Source organism: Oreochromis aureus, linkage group 17, assembly GCF_013358895.1.
Source record: "Oreochromis aureus strain Israel breed Guangdong linkage group 17, ZZ_aureus, whole genome shotgun sequence".
Classification (NCBI taxonomy): Eukaryota; Metazoa; Chordata; class Actinopteri; order Cichliformes; family Cichlidae; genus Oreochromis; species Oreochromis aureus.
In genome coordinates, this window is record NC_052958.1 from 19,337,695 (window position 1) to 19,360,863 (window position 23,169).

At 41.0% G+C, this 23,169-nt stretch overlaps 1 protein-coding gene across 1 annotated transcript in view; it reads right to left on the minus strand.

The window, feature by feature from the left end:
• Positions 1–3,807: 3,807 nt before the first annotated feature.
• The window catches only part of plxnb2a.1 (plexin b2a, tandem duplicate 1), a 220,988-nt gene continuing 201,626 nt past the window's right edge, over positions 3,808–23,169 (minus strand). The window contains exons 27-43 of the mRNA XM_039601149.1: positions 22,701–22,837; positions 22,498–22,598; positions 19,919–20,148; positions 19,586–19,767; positions 19,429–19,495; positions 17,398–17,544; positions 16,807–16,884; positions 16,434–16,512; positions 13,182–13,282; positions 11,772–11,853; positions 11,507–11,658; positions 11,120–11,280; positions 8,707–8,854; positions 7,744–7,808; positions 7,224–7,299; positions 6,168–6,242; positions 3,808–4,760 (exon numbers count right to left, since the gene is read on the minus strand). Of these exons, the coding sequence (XP_039457083.1) occupies positions 4,656–4,760; positions 6,168–6,242; positions 7,224–7,299; positions 7,744–7,808; positions 8,707–8,854; positions 11,120–11,280; positions 11,507–11,658; positions 11,772–11,853; positions 13,182–13,282; positions 16,434–16,512; positions 16,807–16,884; positions 17,398–17,544; positions 19,429–19,495; positions 19,586–19,767; positions 19,919–20,148; positions 22,498–22,598; positions 22,701–22,837 (1,986 nt within the window). The 3' untranslated portion in view covers positions 3,808–4,655. The remainder of the gene's footprint in view (positions 4,761–6,167; positions 6,243–7,223; positions 7,300–7,743; positions 7,809–8,706; positions 8,855–11,119; positions 11,281–11,506; positions 11,659–11,771; positions 11,854–13,181; positions 13,283–16,433; positions 16,513–16,806; positions 16,885–17,397; positions 17,545–19,428; positions 19,496–19,585; positions 19,768–19,918; positions 20,149–22,497; positions 22,599–22,700; positions 22,838–23,169) is intronic.

The following is a 23,169-nucleotide window of genomic DNA, read 5'->3' on the forward strand; positions in this document are numbered from 1 at the left end:
ACTTTGCAACCCACCTCCATTTCAACACTCCTCTTTGTGATGTGCCAGAATTAATATCTGTTGTCACTGATGACTACTGTGTTATGTGACGGGGGCATGGAGGTCCCAGAATGGGAAGGAGGCAGAAATTACTTTCTTTCACTGTGGTGACTGAAATGTATTTGTAAAATCAGACTGAGCTCTGACCTCAGTAACACAATGGGAAACAGAGCTCAAACATTTCTAGCTAAAGTGGCAGCCTGCTTTTAAAAGCCGGCCAAGTTTTGCTTCGTGTGGTCCGATTCTTAACATCTGAACCGAAAAGAAACCTTTAAAAGATTACAAGTTCCCCATTTTACACAAAACTGCAATAACAGTCCAAGAAAATTCCACACACAGCACTTTCTTGAGCGTTTTTGGCACCAAAGTGGTTCAAAGAAATCAGAGTGAAAACAAGCTAAGATGTATTTCTATCTGGAGGTCATCTGGTGCCAGATTCTTATCAGAGCTTTGCAGTGTTTCCATCAAGTACCAGAGACACTGCACTGGTTGTATTGCTCCACAGATTAAAGTTGCAGTTTGTGAGGCTTGAAACGCAAGAAACAAACATCTCCTGAAAGACGACCACACAACTTACAAACTGCACATTAAATCTTTGATAATAAGTCGAGCTCTCATCTCAAGATCATCGTCTGGGTTCAGGAAGAAAAGAATAATGCAGATGGATCATGATTTTGTGTTGGCAATGAATAATGCGCAGCAAAAGAAAAGATAAAGGAGTTCATTTAAACTTCTGTGGTGTAACAGCACTTTTTTGATGTACGCATCGCTTACTAACAGTGAATGGGAATATGCAGCTTTTGTTCCTCTTATTTCACAGCTGACACGTTTCCTCACTGCGCTGCAAACTATTTTTGAAAATACTGAATCTTTTAGGGAGTTGTTAGCATGTATATTCCTGCAATACTGGGATTGTACAACTTTGCAGAATCAAAGTAGAACTGAACATCTAGGCCAGAGAATATGGAAGATTTAAAATGCTTAAATAAAAAACAGTCCAAAGTGTTTTGTTTTTGCTTTGAACATAAATGACTGAAGGTGCTTTGGGCTGCTCCATCACTTCCCAAGCGCTCACCACAGTGGATGGATCCATGTTTGAGCTGGCACAGATTTTAATATCTGATCACATTTTTATTTTAGCATTAAATTAAATGTTTTTGTTATTGCTAATTATTTTTGAAGACTTTAGATGCAAAAGCCTCTAAACACCAGAATGCTATGAAGCTACTATTGTGTAGTTGTCCTTTCAAACCCACACTGAACACAGTGTGTTGGTAAAAATCTTCGCCCCACTTTGGCAGAAAAAGCCAACATGTCCACAGCACCACCAATGAGAAGATGCAAATCAGGTCATGTGACTTTCCAACAGGACATTTCTTAGTTTGTTCAGGCCAACTTCACATGCATGTCTCAAATTACTTGACATGCGGGATGTAGTAGTTTGCCCAACAGGTCTATGTGTTTTGTGGACTTTGAGACGGCATTCGACAGCACTCCTGGGAGTGTCCTGTAGGGTCATGAGGGTTATCCAATCCATGTAAAACTGAAAAAGTTGTTAATTTTGGTTAATTTTTTATACATCATTATTTGACAGGAATTTATCTTTATTCATATTTATCTTTTACACTTTACACAGTGTATCTGTGTAGGTTCTCAGTCCTCTTTTATATGTTAGTCCAACTCCCATGTGACTGAAGACACATTTTTATGGACTGGCTTTTAGCACATGTTGACATTTTTTGTTTTACCAGCCTTAGTTGTTGTTTTAGTTATTTTTACTGTCTTACTGTGTGTGGTGGGGCATGGTCTGCGGCGCAGCTGCGGGGGAGGCGGACGCACCTGAGCGGCATCCGCAATCACGCCTCGCCAGCTTAAAACAGATTAACGGCCTGTTGTTGCTGGAGTGTGTTCGACTGGCGATTGAAAAGATACAGCAACCAGTAATAAAGTATGCTGAAAGGTGTTGAGATGTGGTCACGTCTGTCGTGCATCATTTGCATTGTGTTATTCTTTCTCTTTTATATGTTATTCCATCATTGTTGTGCATTTTACTTATTTTAGTTGCATTTTAGATTGTAAAGCACTTTGTGGAGCATGAACTTTTGGAAATGTGCTATATAAATAAACTTGACCTTGATTTAGATTGTTGCATATCACTTTCCTTATCTTAAATTACATGTTAATCATTTTTTCCAGCTTCATCTTTAATGATTATTTTAACTGTTTCCTATTTTTTGTCCCAAGACGTGAAAAAAACGGCACAGCTGATCCAACTTTCATATTTACGAATAAGCCATTGCATTGCACTGATAAAACATTTAAAGCAAAACATATCAGGCAGAGGTTTGTGGACCTGAAGTTTTCAAGTTTAGTTTATATGTTTAAGAGATAACTGATAGTGCTTACATTTATTAAAGATGTATGTTTTTTAAAAAGTATTTCTTGGGTTTGTATGCTTTTTAAATCTTCCATACAATAAGGAGGAAGGTGACAGACTGTTCAGAGGCACTTAGATTTTTAAAATCCATGTGCTGCCGGGTCTCATTAAACTGACTCCATGCATATTTCTTTACTCATCCTTTAACTCTGATAACAATATTGATGCATAATCCAAAAAATAGAAGCCATAACAAGCAGATTTATTTCATTTTAACACTTTACCACCTTAAATTTGAAGCCTTTTTCGTGTGATACCCTGTCTTCAGAAAACATGAAAGTAAGCAGACCTTCTCTTGCATGTGGACTTGAACAGAAAAATGGAAAACAAAAGCAGCGTTATTTTTGCGAGGGGTACGGCAAAAGAAGCGAAACTGTACAGACTATAAAAGCGAAAATCACGCACAAACATAAACATTTTGGATGTTCACATGATTAGGCTGTTGTGATTTTTTTGATTTTCTTTGTTGTTGCAGTAAATAAAAAAGCTGCTTAGCTAAAAACAAACACAAACAAAAAAAACCCACTTTACACACACCCTCACAGACAGTTTGCAAAAGAATAAAACTAAATGGTACCATGTCAGTCCATTAAAAAGAAACATTTCATGTTGGATACAGATATGCAAAGCCTCTGCCTAAAGCAGGGGTGGGCAATCTCAGTCCACGAAGGCCGGTGTCCCTGCAGGTTTTAGATCTCACCTTGGGTCAACACACCTGAATCACATGATTAGTTCGTTACCAGGCCTCTGAAGAACTTCAGGACATGTTGAGGAGCTAATTTAGCCATTTAAATCAGCTGGGTTGGTTCGAGGACACATCTAAAACCTGCAGGGACACCGGCCCTCGTGGACTGAGATTGCCCACCCCTGGCCTAAAGCCTGCACACAAACAAACAAAAAAAACCTAAACAAACTAAATGAAATTATTTAGCTGTGAGTCACAAGCACAGTTTCATCAGCATAGAAACACATACTGCTGCTAACTGTAGAGGAAAAAAACTACATTTGGCCACGATACAAGGGAAAGAAACCTGCTGCTTTCTGGGCTTATATAACTCCTCGTACCCTGAATTCACTGTCCTTTGTTCCTCCATTGAGACCCCTGATTGGTCAGTGGTGTGTACCGTAGAGCAGCGGTCCCCAACCCCCGGGCCTCGGACCGGTACCGGTCCGTGAGTCGTTTGGTACCGGGCCGCGAAAGTTGAGGCTCAGGTGTGAAATGTATGGTTTTCAGGGTTTTTATCGGTTTTCAGCGTTATTTTGTTACCGTTTTTATCATTTAACTCTGTTTTCCTGGGTCTTTTCACATGTGTTATGAATAAATCTTCTTTTTTTCGGTACCGGCACTAGTTTTATTTTGTTGTATTTATCCGCGACACCTTATTGCCGGTCCGTGAAAATATTGTCGGGCATAAACCGGTCCGTGGCGCAAAAAAGGTTGGGGACCGCTGCCGTAGAGGTTTCCCCATTTTACTCAAACTTAATCTTGTATACTTTAGGATGAAATTCACCCCACATCCACAGTTTCCAGACTTCAGAAAGTGGTCAGAAAAGGTGCCCAGAGCAGCTGCACTTCCAAAAAAAGAGCAGAGTACCAAAAAGGACATATTTGGGAATGCCTCATTTACGTGCTCACATTCTTCAAAAATCCCTAAACCTGAAGCCTTCATTTCTTGTGCGGCACGTTTTTTCTTCAGTCCTTACATGATGAAATTAAAATTTGTGGCACATTGAAGCCAAATACAGAAACAACAAGGTCCAAGGAGTACACCAACGTACATCCCAGCTACAATTAAAAAAATAACTCTGATTTCACACAACTTCCATCTGTAATCACGTCGCGCCATTTCGCATCTCTCCTCGCAATTTTTTTTGAGATGCCAAGCAGAAGTACGCCATGTAGGTGTAGTAGATATCAACACTTTAGTTTCCATCACTCTGGGTGTACGTTAACACTTTCCTCACCCCTCCAGACGTCCCATAACTCTCCCCCCTTTAGTCCTTCCTTTGGATCCACCGACCAACCCCCCCACCCCCGCCAATTACTTCAGTCATTACATGATTAAACATTCAGTAGAGTCCGTGAGCTCGTCATCCTTTGAGTCCTTGTGTTGAAAACAAAATCCTGTATTTTAGCATCCATTAGCTCCTCCCCCCGAACCCTCCTCGAGGTCTGGCGTCAAAGGTCGGTGACCTTATTCTCTAGGGCGGCAGCGACCTGTTGAAGGCGAAGGGTGAGCTGTTTGTTCTGGGCTGCTGGGTCCTCGTCCAGAGATTGGATTATCTGAAAGACATGAAAAATTTAAAAGTGAAGCATTTTTACGTCAATATGTGTAAAAGGTTTTATAGTTAATGCGAAAAATCCTCTGAGTAACTGTAACCAGCTGGAAAATCATTCTTGTGCCGCCATCTAGTGGCTGTTTTATCCCAGCACTAAAAAAAAAATGCAACGCTATATTAGAGGCAAATATATTTACTGGTTTACGCTTAAAGTTAAAATTGAAAGCACTCTGTGGCACCCTCTCTTAAATCAAATTTAAAATGCATCATCATCGTTTAAGTCTTCACCAGAGAACATGACAGATTTAATGGAAACAGGGAATCTCTTCTAGCATCGCTCTACCACTCCGCTCTGCCTGGAGTGGGAGTGGAATATTTGAATGGTGATGTCATATGAAAGGGGAAACTCAAACTTTAACCAGGTGTAGGCTTTCAAAAATGGTGTCATCATAACAAAAAAACAACAACAATAAGTTCCATGATTAGAAATGGTATGAATGCATCCAAAGGACAAACAACATTTTTAAAGGAGCAGTAAAAAAGATCCGAGTCCAAACTCGGGATATTCATTATCATTAATCATTAATCAATCCAAATAACTTGCTTTCCTTCAGTGTCATTAACACTGTATGGCACATTTGTGTTCTCTTACCTCTCCTGCAAATATCTTTTTGTTCTTCCATTGTTTAAAAAAAATAATCAGACACTGACATATTGTGGTGAATGAGGCATGTTGTATAAAGAGCTTTGAGCGCTCCAGGAGAGTAGAAAAGTGCTACAGAAGAATCAGTCCATTTAACAAATGGCTCACCCTGAACTCCTTTTAGCAGGAGAAACAAGCAAATTTCTTAGTCTGCATTACATTTGTGCAATTTTTACGTCTTTTTTGTAAACTGATGAGAAAGTGATCAGTCTGTTCTTGTTTCTTGCCCTGTTGCCCTTTTGTCGTTCCCACAATCATTCTTTAAGTTACTGGTTGGGGAAAAAAAGTAAGTTGGTGCAAGTTGGATCAAATCTGATCAAAAGTACAAGTTAATATCTCCCATTAGGTGAATCATTGTGTTTAATTAAGATGGAATCTTTTTTATGTTGTGTATGGAAAAGCAAAGCCTCCGCTCAAAAGTAATCGAACAGAAAAAACAATATTTGGCAAATATGAGAGAAAAATCTGTTGCTTTTTGGGGCTTATTAAACTTAATTCATCTTGATCACTCACCAAAGTTTTACCAACACCGGAAAGGTTTATTATGAAAATCGTCGATATCACTCCAGTGAAATAATAATCTGGATTTCTGTGCAATTTATTTTAAGCTTAAATAACAATGATAACAGCTCTCTTCCCCCTTGTAGCTCATGGATTCAGCACACACAACAGCACAAAGGTAGATAAACTGAAAACAGCAGCTCTCACCACATCGTAGTACTTGCTGGCGAACTGGTACAGTTGATGTAAGGCCACCTGGGTGTTCAGCTTGTCTGTGTGTTGCTACAAAGGAGACAGTATGAGCACAGTTCAGACAGTTGCTGCATCTACTTTCAAGTGTTAAGAAACATTTTTGAAGCTTTGCACTTTTTTGATACTCAGAGGTTAATTAAAATTAAAATAAATGGATCCAAATATGTAAGTCTTTACTGGATGGAGCTGCTCAGGATTCAACCCGTGTTCTTATGTGTAGTTTAGCAAATAGTTAAAATTGACTTGCTGTATTTTATATTCCATACTGATGCTCTACACCGACAGCCACTTCATTAGGTACACCTGATCAACTGCTCATTAAGGCAAGTAGCTAAATCAGCCAATCAAGCTGAAGTTCAAGCTGATCATCATAACAAGGAAGGTGATTGAAGTGACTTTGAACATAGCCAGAAGAGTTCAGAAATTGATGATCTGATAGGACTTTGTCACTCAATCATCTTCAGACTTCACAGGAAAATAGTCAAAAAAAGAGAAAATGTCCAGGAAGCGGCAGTTCTCTTAGACAAAAATGCCCGTTGAGGTCAGAGGAGAATCACCAGAAGCCTTCCAGCTGATAGGAAGGCAACAGTGACTCAAACAACCACTCGTTACAACCACAGTGTGCAGAAAAGCATCTCTGAATGGTGAACATGTTAATCCTTAAAGCAGATGGGCTACAGCAGCAGAAGACTACACCGGGTGGTGCCGCCCCTCTTGGTAAAGAATAGGAAGCTGAAGCAGCCGACAAATCTGCAGCAGCTGTGTGTGCCATCGTGTCAACGTAGACGAGTATCTCAGAGGACTGTTTGCAGCACCTTGTCGAATCTGTGCCACGAAGAATTAATGCAGATCGAAGGCAAATAGAAGATTCAACCCAGAACTTTCAAGATGTACTGTATAATCTTGTATAATCTTCACCTGTTAATTAGTTACTATAAGTAGTAACTACTTGCACATGCACTGCAGAGGGATGAAACATGCAACAAAGCACAAACAGAGGTTGGTTCATACCCTGGACACCTCAGCGAGGTGCGTGTTCATGTCCTGGTCACTGACTGGAACCATCTGTCTGATGCCCCTGTAGTAACTGTGGAAAGAGACACAGTCAAAACAAACTATCAGGTGATTTCTGTGAGGTCATTCCGAAAGAATCACGCAGTGGATCATCAGACGGCTGTCCTGATTAACCATCGAGGGTAATTGAACCCCGTAAAACATCATCTTCAGGATGTTTTATGGGGTTCAAGTGTTGGTCCACTTTTCAAACAGCCTCAAAGCTCAGCAGCCGTGATTTCACCAAATATTAGAAAATCCAAGAGGACTGAAGCAAACAGCTGTCAAACCACACCGACAAGAGCCATCAGTACAAAAGAAATGGTTAGTGATGCATGAAAAGACTTTTGAGAGCTCACATTTTCACAGAATACATTCAAACATGCTGCCATTTTTCAAATTTCACTCTGCTGTTCAGCCAAAACACCAATTCATATACACGTTTCCTCTCTGCGGATATTTAGAGGTTTAAACTCACTCGTCGACCATCTTCTTGTACGTGGAAATCTCTTTTGCATAGAGTAGCTTGTTGCTGGGAGACTCCTGCAGCCAGAGAGAGAGAACACATGAGCATGTTTGTATGAACACAACAAAAAAAAGAAGGTAAATTTGATGATAATCCTCTCATGGATGTTTCTGCTCTGCACAACATCATCACTCTCTCAGTTTGTTTTGCGCTTTGCTAATGAACTCTTCCATCAGCCCGCCTCCTTGTCGTCACCAAGTGTGAAAATGTAGCTTTCAGTTCAAGAAAAACACTCAAATAACAGAAGGATCCCTCTACCTCTCAAAATGTTCTCGTCACAATGTAAGTGTGCACAGAAAGCAGGTTTTTTTTAAAATACCAATCAAAAAGTACTGCACTTAAAATGCCACCTCTGGCTGTAAACACAGAAGCTCCACCCACCTGCAGTTTAAATCGTGTGTGAATGAGGGGCAGCCAATCAGAAGAAAGCTAGTTAAAAAGGAATGTGGCTTTAAATGTCTAAACAATCTTTACCATGATAAAAAGAAAGATGCCCACAGGAGGGCGACAGAGAGCTGACAGCCTGTAGTGTGACTTTCACTTCAGCATCCTCTCTGTTGTTGCTTTGACAGCCCGAGAGAATCTCTGGTTGCTTCAGCAATCACAGAAATCCACTGAGCTGTCAGGGTGCATTACCAAACATCTACATGAACACACTAAATGACGGCAAAAAGTGGACATCATGTGACTCTGAGGTTCTTCTCTTATGTCCAAAACAGAAATTCACTGAGCTGATAAATAAATGGATCGCAGATCTTGTTTAAAATAGCAGGAAATTGCTGAAATCACAGGAATTGCAGCGGGTAATTGTGGCTGTAATTGAGAAATGGCCCAGATGCACAGCTAATCACAATCTCTCTCAGAGACATGCACAGGGTTACAAACATGGCGCTCTTTGAACGGACTGATGCTCACTCTGCTCAGCTTGTGCTCCGTCTTGGTGCAGGCGTCCATGAAGGTCTGTGCGATGACGTGCAGCGAAGCGTCCACCACCTCCGTCACGTGGACGTCGAAGATGAAGTGAGGGTTCCTCAGGATGTTCACCCAGAACCGCATAGGCAGGCTGAGGACACACAAAGACATCTGCTGCTTAAAGTCACGACTCTGGAAACGTCATTTAGAGCTCCTCCCACTGATCTTCTGTTTAGTCTAAACTAGCTTAAGTGGAGAGTTAACCTCCAGAGCTGAAAATGGGGCTCCAAAAGTAAGTCAGTCTCCACGGACTCCCATTTTATAAAGACTGACTTTACAGCAGAAACAAGCATGTTTACAGCCGGATACACAAACACTCTTCAGCTTACTTATCCCTTCACAGGACCTGTACAGGTGTGAATTTCTCATAGCTCACCTGTTTCTCTTTGGGTGGTTTTTGATGTCTCATTATTTTCGGTACATTTTATTTTAAGCTTCATGTTGTATGTAGTAACTTTGTTTCTCTTTGTGGTCTTTTTGAGGTCATTTCGCTTATTTTTGTATTTGGTGTTGTCCTGTTTGTGGCAATCGTGTGTCATTTCAGTCGTTTTAGATGTCACTATTGTAATTTTGTTCGTCTTTAGTTTTGGATGTCTAGTGCCATCTTGTGTCTCTTTTTAAGAATTTTGTGGTCAGTTTGTTTGTCTTTAAGTTGGTTTTGACCTGTTTGTAGATATTACAAGTCTTATTTGGGTATTTTTGTGTCTCTTTGTGGTCCTTTGGCTGTTTTCTTGAGTCATTCTGGATGTGTTTGTGGTTAGTATGCGTTTTACTTTGGTTATTTTGGATTTCATGAAGGTAATTTACATCGTTTTGGATCTCTGGAAACATTTCATGTTTCATTTAATACGTTAGTTTCTCTTTGTGTTTATCTTCAAACTGTTGTGTTTAATTTTAGTCATTTTGCATCTTTTTGTTGTCATTCTTTATCTTTAAAGTCAGCATTTGGTTCCATTTTTGTGGTTTTTGCCACATTAATATTTTTCTTCTTTCCGAGACCACTGTGCATCTCATTTTTGTTGGGTCACGTTTCTTTGCAGCTCTTTCCGGAGCACTTTGTAAGTCCATTCAGCAATAGTTGGCCAAAAACAAGAATTTTGTTTTTGTGATAAACCAAAAAATAAAATTTGCCAGAGTACGAGCTGAAAATGTGAAGCGATGGATCCAAAAGCTCGGCAGGCGGAGCAATGCTTACTGTAGTGGACGCTCAGTTTCAGACTTCAGGATGTAGCCGACGCTCCGTTTCCCTTTACTCCTCCTTCTCTCCTTTCATCCCCCCACCCTCACTGCCTCCCCAGACCATAACCCCCATCAATAATTCACTAGAACTGATAAATATTTCATTTACCAACTTGTCCAGATGTGTGTGTATGTGTGCCTCTGATGATTGACAGGCTTAGCTCAAGGCCAGTTTGAAAACAGAGAAGTTTGGACTTAAAAAAAAAAAGAGGAAGAAAAAAAAAAGAAGCAATCTCCCCATCTCTCTCAGTTTCTCTATCCTTCTCCTTTGTCTCTGCTCCGTCATCATTTATCCGCCCTGATAACAGCCTGTCAATTAAATCAGGCTTTTATGTGGTCCACGGCCCGGTTTAGAAGTGACGAGGACATAATTACTCCCTCCTTTGGCTGATGAAGTATCACACACACACACACACACACACACACACACACACACACACACACACAGAGCAGTGAAGCAACATAATTATTTCTCTTAGCTGGTTTTCTTTGCAGGTTGTATCTCCAGCTGAGATTCACAGCAGCTTTGAAGACGAGCTGAATCAGTTAGAGTCACATATCAGCCCGTCTGAGGCCTTTACTGACAGCATGATCCACGTGAAGCCGTCAGAACAGTTTCAGGCCCACGGATCACTCATTCAGACGTTTTCTTGTCGCCGGCATTTCAATCTCACAGTGGTGTTAGACTCAAAATCTGATCAACTGGGCCAAGTTAATAAACAAACAAACAAACACCTCTCTAAATGTTAATCTTTCTTATGTTACCGTCAAATGAGGGAAAACGGAGGTTAAAGACTGCAGCAAGAACAAATGATGGTCCCTGTGCGCTTTGAAGATGGGAACCAGGTCTGCGACCTCTCAGTTATCGTCTTCAAAGCATCAAAATGGCGATAAACGCAAATACCAGCCAGCGAAGATGCAATAACACTGCTTGGCAACCTTATATAGGAATCACACCAGAATACAATCAGCTGGCAAACAGTTGAGTCGAGTTCCCTTTTGCACAGAGATGATTCACAGATGAGTTTTAGGTTTACTCGGATTCTGCAATTAGTTTGCAAACCTTCACCAGTCTGCCTGAGGTGGCATACTTGGTGTTTTTGGTGAGTCTTTGTACCTGTTGGTCTTCCAGATGTGCAGCGTCTCCTCGTCTACATTGTCGTGTCTCTGTGCCTGCTCGTCCAAGAAATCGAAGAAGTATTTAACGGCCGGAGGGACGACGGAACTGGAGCACAGCACGCTGCGGAAGAAATTGTCCACAAACTGCTGCAAAGTGCCCTGCAACACAAAGACACACACAATGTTTTAAATGTATCTATTTAATTTGTTCCTGATCAGGAAAGACCATGATGCAATCAACAGAATTGCATCAGCTAATTACAAATACAAGCAGAAAAAAACCGGGAAATTTAGAAATACAAGAACTTCGTCATGTCTGCGAGTTTCTGCTGCTGAAACTCGCAGACATGACGGAAACATCTGCAGTGAAACTGCACAGCTGTACCTTGACAGACAGAAGCCTGGTCAGGTAGATCTCTGTGATTGCTTTGGTCATCGCTTTGTCCTTCATGCTGCCTCGCTTCGACTTCACCTCGTCAATTTCATCTGGTTGTCTCACCAGGTGGAAAGTGTTATCATCCTCCAGCAGGGCGTTTTCTGCAGGTGAGACAGGACTGCATGAAGTTGCTGTGTTTTTAGTTTTTTTGTTCATGTGCATTTAAAAGTTGCAGAAAAAGTGTGTGTGTGTGTGTGTGTGTGTGTGGACGTACTCTCTTCGTGGCTGTCTTGGTGCTGGTGGAAAGACTGTGTGTGCAAAACTCTGGACAGCACCAACGTGGCGTTGTCTCGAACCTGTAAGACAGGAAATCGGTGAGAAAACTGAGGGAAGTGATGATTTTCTGTCTCACTGCAGCGTTCTCAATAAGCGAATTTTTCTTAAATGTCAGAACGGAGAGTGGACTGGACTGGCGTTTTAATTCCTGCTGGTTTTCGTGCAGCACGAGTCTCGAGAGGCTCCCCATTTCTCTACGCTTCCACTTGTTGGTGATTTTGGCGCAGAAGTAAAGGTCTCAGCTCAACACAGAGAAACAGGCATGATTAAAAGCACCCAGAGTGCACAGAGGGAACACCGACTCGCTCAGGACCCCAACATTCCTATGAAAGACGTGAGGGTGTACTTAGTTTTTCACATGACTTTAGTTTACATGTGAAAAAGAAAATCAATAACTGCACTGGTGCTGAACGGCACTAATCTACATTAAAATTGCTGTGCAAAAACATTTTGACCAAAAAAAACCAGACAAGTCCAAGCAGGAAACAAGAAAGGTAAATAAAATGGGATAAATTTAGGATAGACAAGGAAAAGTTAATTGACTGCATGTTCTCTCCTTCCACAGTCCACATGTGTATTAAAGTAACTGGTGATTCTACAATGTGCTGAATGTGAGTGTTAATGGTTGTGTGTTTCTCTGAGTTAGCCCTGGCGACCTATCCACGATGTAACCTGACCCTCACCCAGGGACGGCTGGGTCGAGCTCCAGTCCCACCGGATAAGCGCTTAAGAAGACAGATGGATAAAACTCAATAAAAGGTTAACATCTGAACTGACTGAGGAGAAGATCCTTTTTCTTTGACTCTCGTCTCCTCAGGCTGGTTGTTCCAAAGCTCAGGAGTCCTGCCATGGATGGGCAGTAACACACTAATAATATTATTCATCTAATAAATATAAAAAACATTTGTTTTAAATGATGCCACATTAACACTTTTACCCAGTATTACCAAAGCATTCATGACCTCAGTGTGTGTGATGAGTGTAAATCTTCATCCTGATCAGTAAAGACTTCAGTTCAGGGATTTTTGAGACCTTTTTTTTCTTATTTGCCGACCTCATGAGACGAACAAGTCCTGAGTGATGTTGGACTTTTTAAACCGCTCCACTGCAGGTAGGACAGTTTCAGTCCACAGAGATGGATTTAACCTTCTTTGTACAGGATCACAGCAGCAACGGTGGGAGGTGCGGCATCGCTGTGCTTGCTTGCAATTGACCTCATCTTTAACAAACAGCAGTTTAACTATCAGGAAATGACAGGAAGTGGTTGGTAATAAGACACTCAGCAGGATGAAGGAAAAGGGGAAACGACACAGGGCTGAAATAGGCATGTGCAGCAGGCGGAACTCACGTTGTAATGAGCCAGTGTGTTGAGTCTCTTCCAGCGTCCTTCCTTCTGGGATGTGAGGTCGAGGTCGGAAAGGATCTGACCCGTGGAGCCGGGACGCCACTCTGCAGGGGCAAGGAGAAGGAAATTAACATGTAATTTAGCATAAAAGTGATGGTGTACCAACCTGATCCATATGTGTGGATCATTGTAGGTACAGTGGGATATGCTCCTACCATCACTCTAGTGTTCAATAAGTTGCACAGTATTGGATATTTCTGATATGGGATGAGACAGGTACCAAGTACGTGGGACTAAATCTACACCTTGCAGATGGTTCAGATGGTTTCTTACACACAGCTAAGAAAAAGGAAGTTATGCCCATAAAAATCTTGATTGGATAATCCATCAGTCAGACAGATCGATAAACCAAAGTGACCACAGGGCAGCCTGGCCGTGACAGATTAGCATGTTAGCTACATACGACTGAGTACTCCCACAATCAGTTGTCGTCTTCAAAGCAATGCTGGCGCACCAAGATGGCGATAAAGACTGAAGCAGTCTGCTAACAGTTTGCTATGGGTTTGTGAATGAATGCACTCAAGTTGGCAATTACATGCAGTTTATTTGTGATAATAGAGTAATTAATTGTGATGAACTGGCACGTTTAACTAAAACGTTCAGAGTCAAATTATTCCACAAATAGTCACGGTGACGAAGAATGGCCATTCAACTACAAATGACACAGGCAACCAGCAGAGTCCAGTCCCCTTTTGCAAAGAGACGTGTCCCAGACGAGTTGTGCTCACAGACCGATTCAGATTATTTGCAACATGTCGGCAGCCTGGTTGGGTGAGGTTGAGGCACACTTAACCTCCAATCGCCAGAATTACTTGTAATCACTGGCTAACAGCAAAATAAAAATGAATGTAGCCACTGGGCAAACACTGATTTTTCCATCTCTGCCACGAGGCTGTAGTCCTGTTTTTACCCAAATACTAATGTAAGTAAGTAAGTAAAGTTTATTTTTTAAGCACTTTTTGTAGACAGGCAGTCACAAAGCGCTGTACATGAAGGTTAAACAGAACGTTAAGTACCAAAATAGACAATATAAATAATACAAAAGGTTTTTATGTAAATAAAAATGTAAAATAAAACCCCCCCCCAAACTTTAATCAACAGAAGGTAGAAGGCCCGAACACTAATGTACTAAGTACTAATGAAATCAAAGACCTGCTGAGTCGGTACAATCTTAATTCAGACATTTTTGTAAACATATTCAGGTTGCCTGTCAGCAGCAAACAAGCAATAAGCAGAAGAGTAAGAGTCCACAACCGACCCATTTAGCTCCCAACTGACCTTTTGAAAAGCCCACAGCGTCATCAATTACCTGACAGCAAAACAATCAATCACAGCAGAATGCAGCGCCCATCAGGCCGACCCAATCTAGCACCAGCTTAGGAACAAGTCAGCGATAGTTAACATGTGGTTAGGCGATTTTTGCCATCTTTGAAAGTTTGTGGGTGAAAACCTCTGGCAGGCACTCGCTTTCAGAAAAGCACTTAGCAGGAGATCAAATGATTGTCATCAGTCTGTCATCACACCTCTATAAGCAGCATTACAACCTACTGAGGTCCGGGGAGAAGAAAATGGATTCTGTTTTGAATCTTGTGAGATTCCAGCTGTTTGCCTGATAAAAACTCTGCTGCAGTGGATGGGAATGTAGCCGTAGAAAGGAAACATGCTGCTGAATATTACAAGAGCTTTACATCTTAAAACTGCCTGTTTGAAGTGGTGAATTATTCCTGTACTTTCATACCCAGCAATAACTGTTTGAAAGTTTACACAGCACACACTAGAATGGCTGTTATACGTGATTCAGCTGCAGTGGAAATTCTCTTTGGGATTAATGAAATTCTCTGTCTCAGGATGCTACGGGGTATTTAAGGTCAACCCTGAAATCCAGCTGATCCTTATTCACGGCACGTCTCACTTCCCTTATAGAAGCCTTTTAGTCTTTTAGTGGCCTGACAGACCTGTTTAAACATCACTGCAGCTTCATGCTTAATCTGTACAATCAAGTTAAAACATCTGGATGTGTGGTATCTGCAGGGAGGGACTATTAAAGGGAAAGAAACACTGTTTTTTAAACCTGCATCTGTGTGAGGCTAATTTGATGTAGAGGGTGATCTGTTTTCTCTTTGCAGTACTTAAACTGTCAGTGAAATGCAAATGTGAATCATTCTTTTATTTCTGCCACATTGGAGGGTTTTCCAGCATGAACGGCCTGCTGGACTTTGGCCTTTCCACATCAGAACTCTAACGTAGATTAGATTAGACCCTTTAAAACCATTCAGAGGTGGTCTTGCTGGTGTGTTTCAGATCATAGCTCAGCAGGCCACAAACTGATGGCCAGAGATTCTCCTTCAGGATTTTCTGGTAGAGAGCAGGATTCATGTTTCCATCAACTACGGCAAGTCGTCCTGAAGCAGTGAAGCAGCCCCAGACCATCACACTACCACCACCATGTTTAGCTGCTGGTAGGATGTTCTTTTTATGAAATGCTGTATTAGGTTTAATCCAGATGTAACGGGACTCAAATTTCATAAAGGAAGTTCAGCTTTTGTCTCACCAATCCACAGAAAGTTTTTTTCCCCAAACTTTCGGGGATCATCCAGATGTTTTTTGGTAAATATGAGACGAGCCTTTGTGTTCTTTTGGGTCAGCAGTGCTTTTCTCCTTGAACTCTCCTATTGTTGTCATTTTTGCACAGTTTCTTTCTTATTTTCTTATCGATGAGCTCTTGGAGTAATTTTGGTCGGCCAGTCACTCCCGGAAAGGTTCAGCACAGCTCCGAGTTTTCTTCATTTGTGGATAATGGCGCCGTGGATAGACTGTCCCATCAGTTTCTTAACATGATCGTGTCACTTTCTGTTATGTTTTAGTCTACTCCACTTTGTAAAACAGGTTCTAGTTTAGTGATTTCTGGATTCAACAGTTCTCATAGTAATCTGATCTGAGTAGGCTGTAGACTGACAGCTGTTCCAGGTGTGCAGCTCAGGAAAGGACACAAGTGAGGAAAACAGGACTTATTTAGGTGACATTATAGTTTTAAGGGCTATCTAAAGGTCAAAAAAGCTAAATATTCTTTATATACCCCACCCCCACCCCCACAAATATTGTTGTAACCCAGGAGTTTAAGATGCTGAACGCTGAGTGTAATAATCAATAATTTGTATTTTTCCTAGATGCTTTATGATTGTTTTTGTTTCTTACCCAGTGCAACACTCTCCACCTTTGGTCTCTGAGAATACGGCAGATTTCTGTACACCTGATCGATGATCTTCTCTTTCACCTGCAGTGCACAAAATTACAAATTCACCAGCTATAATGTCAACCCAAAACACAGGAAATGATATCTCATTCACATTTATTAGCTGCAGAATATCGACAGAAGTTTTGCAACTACCTCAAACTATTCTAGACGTTCAATCAGTTTAAAGGACAAAGTGTAGGGGGGCAGGGAAAGATACGGCAAAGCTTCTCTTAGTTTTTAAACTCAGCCAGAGATCAAACAGACATAAATATCTGGATCCTGACGACAAAGACCAAAAAAAATTAAACTCTGAAAATAGAAGAAGATTCTCACCTGGGAGATTGTGTCACAGTTCAACACCTTCACCGGAGTCACATCTGGTCCCTCCCCATGCACCAACACCTGCAAAGTCTGACAGCACAAACACACCGGGAAGATACAAGAAGGTAAAAGTGGAGCCACAGTGAAGGCTTGTTTTCATTATGCAACCAACGACCCAAAGCATGACTCATTCGGGAGCTGGGGGTCTACTCTGACTGTGACCTGACACACCTCCCTCTCCCTGGCTGTTGGTGCTATCAAACCAGCTGAGATACATAATCTCTCCAACTTAACCTACCCTCGCATGGTAGGCACCCATGAAGCATCCTTGTCAGATGCTTAAACAAATTAAACCGACTCCCTTTGATGTGGAGGTTCAGCTGCTTGATTCAGAGCACTTCCCAAATCATGGTGTTCCTCACACCTCTCTAAAGAAGAGCCCAGACACCCTGGAGGAAGCCAATTTTCTATCATTTGTATCTGCAAACAAAGTTACGTTATATTTCATACTATTTAAAAGCTATTTTGCTCAGGAGTTCACCAATAAAACATGTGAACGTGTGAAGGAAGACTGCACACTGTGGTGTTTTTGTTCATACTGACCAGCACAGAGTACTCGACGTCATCTCCCAGCAGTCCCGTGTCGTTCAGCGTGTATTTGGCCTTCTTCATCTTGGCATCCACGGGACCCTTCTCAATCTGGTGCTTCAAGGCCTTGAACAGTTTGTACAGAGGCTCTCCTGCCGTGTCCTGAAACAAAGACATCAACGTCTTAAAAAAGAGTTAAGGCCTCATAAAACACCTAGTATCGTTCTTTTATAAATAAGCCATAACTCACTCTAATCTGTGCTATTTACCATGGATTATCAAAGATTTCTGCCACTCTAGTAAAAACCCAGCAGTCCACTGGCCCCAACATGACCATTGTATTTGTGTTTAAAAAATTTTTTGATTGATGTATACTAAGAACAATGGAAAAGTCCAATGAATTCAGTGAACATCTGGGAAAGAGAACTGGCAGATTTACACAAATTCTGAAAATTTCTTGGAGCCATGTCTTAATAACTGCAGATTCCAAGATGATCAGTTAAAAACAACTTTACGGAAGTACAAGTTACATAGATGTGTCACTACTTTGCCAAGATCTCAAAGAAGATCCAAACTGTCACTCTCAGATGATACGAAACTGGTTAGGATGCTGAGAAATAACCCTGCTGGACACCAGTGTCACAGCCCACAGGAAAAGAGTTTAACATTACCGTGTACTCAGAGAAAAATCTGAGCGACCCTGAAATCGACACCTTCAAGGTCGACTGAAATTTTGTAGCTGCACACACAGAAAAGTTTGATGAGAGGTGTGTTTGAACACTGTTCCAGCTGTCAAGCATGGTGGTGGTAGCATCATGCTGTGGGTTGGTACATTGCACAAAGTCCAAAATCACCACTCATGCCATGAGGAGTAGCTGCAAACTTCTGATCACAACTGTATGGGCCTTTAATTACTGATTCAATATTGACTGTTTGTGTTTCTCTGTGCTAGCCTATGACAGACTGGGGTGGGTGAGGTATCCAGGGTAGATACCTCACCCACTGACAGCTGGTAAAAGCTCCAGCGCCCCCAACAACCCTGAGTTGGATAACTGGTTAAGAAAATATATCTATGTATGTTTATTAACAACAAGTATAACTGTTTACTAAAGTTAAATATCAATTTATACTGTATTTATATTAACTGTGCTCACCATAATAGTAGAATTTAAGGTTTATTAAATATAAAAAGGAGACAGAGAGGGCTGTTTTCTGACTATTGAAATTATTAAAGTACTTATATGTTATAATTTGTCAGTTTTCTCTGACAAATTATGCCAAATTCCCCCCTCCAAATAAAGAAAAACAAAACAAAAAAAAGCATTACATACAGAATGAAAGACAAACAGAGTTTTGAAAAAGGACTGCAGACCCTTTTGTATTATGTGGAAGCTTTGAATCTGTAAGGGTGTCAGTCACAACAGACGTTTCTTTATTTTAGTTGTTAGTTGCAGGTTTTTTTCTGCTTTTTGAACTGCTGAAAAGATTTTTTTCTTTATGTGTATTTGCACATTTTGTTTTCCTTGTGAAAAGTGAGAGGCAGTTTGTTATTCTTTTTTGTCTTGTGGGTTTCCTGTTGTTCAGATTTAGTGTCCTGCAGTTTGAATTTGAACTCTCTGGATACATTCAACTTTTTAGTTTGGGTCATAAATACATTCACAGCACAACTGCTGGTCTCTATGAAAACATAAAGCACGTCCGTGGTGTAAACTTTCTCTTGAGCTGAAGCATGAACTGTGTTTATTATGAGCGTGTTAAATTATAGAAACAAATGCACAGCGTATCTGCAGCTGCTGTCAGAATAAACAGCAAAAATCCCAAATTGGTCAAAACAAAACACACACCGAGCACAAAATACAGGTTTAAGATCTGCTTTCAGTAGGAAGGAAAGTTTCTTAGAGTCAATTATAACTGAGGAACAAAGAGGAGAGGCAGAAAAAAGCAGGAAAGAGAAACAGATCGAAGAGACAAGGACATAAAAACAAATCGAAGGAAAGGAAAGTGTGACACGGAGTAAGTGAAAAAAATAATAAAAATCAGTGTTACCCTGAGGAACTGATAGAGGCAGATGGACATCCAATTACAAAGCATCCTCTCCACCACTGTCTCTGACCTAGATACACAAACAGAGGGAAACATTAGATCACTTTTCCATCACTACGACATTTACAAAATAAACCACGAGTCTCTGTCCTGTCCTCACCTCCTGAGCATGAGTTTGGGGTTTTTGTTCTGCACATGCTCGTCCATCAGCTCCAGCAGCAGCGTCCTCATGATGTCCGTGTAATACTCCAGTTTGCCGTGCAGCGCCACCGTCAGCAGAGAGGCGAAATAACCCCGAGACCGGGCGTTAAAGTCTGGACGTCTCTCCAGCGTGTGGATAAACTACACATATGACAGTAAATTTAATGATAATAAATACATGAATAGAAATAGATACAAAGACAGAAAAATAAGCAGGAAATTTTTAAAAAAAAAGTGAGCTGAAAAAAGAATAAGAGAAAGAGGAAAATCCACTTTACATCTTCAAACTCACGTTTATGAGAAACGTTTTGCTGTTCAGCAGGTTGGAGAACTGGTTGAGCGCCTGAGCCACAGTGGCCCTGCGGGCTTCTGGGATTTGTAGTTTTCCCGTGATCATGGGGTCATTGGCGCCGTCCTTGGAGGGCAGGAAGAAATTTCGGTCGGTGTAGGTTTTGTAGTCCAGGAAGGGGATGCGACCTTCGCTCAGCTCACTGGTGTGGTCTTCCATTTCAATCATGAGATCTGACAGAGACAAAAAGGAAAAGCATCAGAAAATGTGTGAAAACACGTTTAAACAAGAAGTAGGGGAGGAAATAATAAAGCAGAAGGAATATTCCTTTCTTCATTTCTTCTTCTGCTATATGTATATATTCATATATACTATGACAATAATATTTAGATCACACATTTCCAATAATCTGTTTATGTACTGCTCTAGTTACAGAGTTTCAGGCAGCTTTTCTACTCTTGGCTCTGTATGATGCCAATAAGAGTTGATATTGCTGACATCGCAGGTCAGAAGAAAGCTGGCTTAAACAGAAAGGAGCCAACACAGACAACAAACTGAAGGCTTCACTGAGGGTCAGGACAAGATAAAGAAGCATTATTTTAAACTGAGGATCATGCTAAGCTACTCTAGTGAAGTCCAGACACTTGACTGTTTAAGAAGGGACCAGTGTATCTTAAATTTTTTCCTCTTTATTTAAAATTTATTTGATTTACATTTTCAAAAACTTCTCACGAGGCGTTCAGAGAACTTTGGTAATATAGGACCATGGCTCCATGCTTTCATCTCTTGTACATATGCAGTGCATTCACTTCATTTGAATGAAACCATAATTTGATTTTATTTGAACCTCAAGATGCAATGGCACTCATGTAGAGAGACCTTGATTTCCAGCGTTGGTGCATCAAATGCAAACCGAATGGTAAATGGATTGGTGTTACAGTGTGTGGGTTTGGTCTTATTGGACACTCAAAGCACGTTACACAAATTCCAATGCATTTTTCCAGCAGTCCCAATTATAACTTCAAGGAAGCGACATCCTCAGACTACACAAATCGAGGTGGCTGCTATTTAAAATGTGTATAAAGTGGTCTTTAACTTGCTGTGGAGGACACGGCCATGAAAATCTTTGGCTCAGAGACACAACAGGGCTTTTAAAACTATCAAAAGAACAGGGGCTTAAATTTATGGGGAAACTAGTGTTAAGTTTTATGACTGCTTGTTATTTGGAATTTAGAATGAGCGGATTTAATTGGATGGAGCAGAAACATACTTGGGTCCATGACTTAATTGGCTCTGCTTACCGCTGGATTCTTAGATCATTAGAAAATCCCTGCTTGATAAATAAGGCCAGAGCTTAAGGAAGAAAACAATCCTGATTATTCTCAGCTGCAGACGACTTTAGTCAGACTGTACTCACTTTTCCAGCTAAAGGAAAGGCTTTGAAAGACTGGAAGAGATCAATAAGCTAAAGGTTATAGTCATAGGAGAGAACTTGTAACTGGTATCGTGTGTAGGAAAATTAAGGAAAATTCAGGAAAATTTCCTCAGGAGCTGTTTATCCTCGCTATCATGGTAGCTAACAGCTACCCTGAGTGCTTTATGTTTGTTTTTTCGCTTTGTTATTTCACCTTTTGTCACCATGGAAATCATTAGTGCGTCTCTCACATCTCTGATGGTAAACCAATGTGAAGACTCCCATTAATCAGCATGAGCCAATTAAGCAGCTCTCACATATAACCAAGAAAAACAAGCTGTAATTGTAATTAAGAAGTGTAACATAAACAAATATATATTATATTATATATATTATAGTTTCCACGATTTTTACCTCAACACAGTAGATGTTCAAAATGCAGATATTTAGAAGTTAACAAACTCAAATGGCAGCAGATACGGTGTGTAGGGTTTACCAGTTCAGAGCTGCTAACCTTCCATTGGTAACTGAATTATCCTTATCCACCAACACCACAGTGCTGTACCAAGTATGGGAAAAGTTTTGTAAATATGGACACCTGACTGAATATTCCTGCTTTCAGGGCCTGCTGACCTAAACAGAGTTCCTTGTCAGGCGTCAGATGAAGCCAAAAAAGCTCCACCAAAGGCCTGAAGGGAAAGATTCTGATGTCTGAGCCAAAGCGCTGCCCGATCTGCTGAACTCCGTTGGCAGAGGTTCACAGAATGCCAAAGTGGTGATGTGCTCTAATCTGTGAACCCAGCGGGTGACGAGATGCAGACAAAATTCAGCTTTGTACATGGAAGTACACTGAGTTTACAGCCGGGTTCAGTCTTTAAGAGAGTCGGGTGTCAGTACTGTAAGTTAATTAATGAATATCTTCATTCACTGTTAATGCTTTAGAATGTTCATCCATTGCTTTCTTTTAAACCTTTTAAAGCTCCACCGCCATCACTTCTTCCAGAGATAAGAACAGACTTGTACAATTTGGAAAATGCTGGATATTTGCAGAGGCACTTTCATTAAAACCAAACTATAATTCATAACAGACATGTACACTGCTTCAATAATCGCTCTCGCCACACACACCAGTCCTGTGACTTCACAGCTTTCAGGCGAGGCTCAGTACCTGTGAACTCTTTCTTGCAGCGATCTCGGACACTCTCCTCCAGATTCTCCAGCTGGTGCTTCACCTTCTCGTATTCCCGTTCTGCCTGCTGACTCTTCCTCCTGTTGGTTTACAGACACACAAACACCCAAAAAGCAAAAGGGAGCGTGTTTATCGGCACACACAACAATTAATTTGTCTGTTTGACCTCATATTCTTCTGACCTGTAGCAGTAGACTGACACAGCGATGAACAGCAGCATCGGTATGATCACCGCCGGGATGATTATAGCCAGAGGAATGTCGTCTTTTCTTGAGTAGTAGACCGAACCCACAAGCCACTCTCCGTGGCCAAATTTCACCTGCAGACAGACAAACTTGGTTCTGTATCTGCTGCTGAACCTGAAAGCTCTCCTCTCTGTTTTATATCTTCATTGTTGTAAACATTTCCTTCCATATGAGACTCAGTGGATCTGCTTCTTAAACTCTGATGTATCCTTGTCCTACTGAAGGTTTAACACAAACCATATTCTTTCATTGCTGAGTGTTAACACGGAGTTAGTGGAATGCTTGAGATCAAAAATCTCTTTTGCAAGCACATCCTGTGCCAAGATCGGCAGGGTTAACCCAGCATCTTATTCGATATGAAGAAAACCTGCGTGGTAACATCACACCAAAGAGCCCGGTGTGGGTT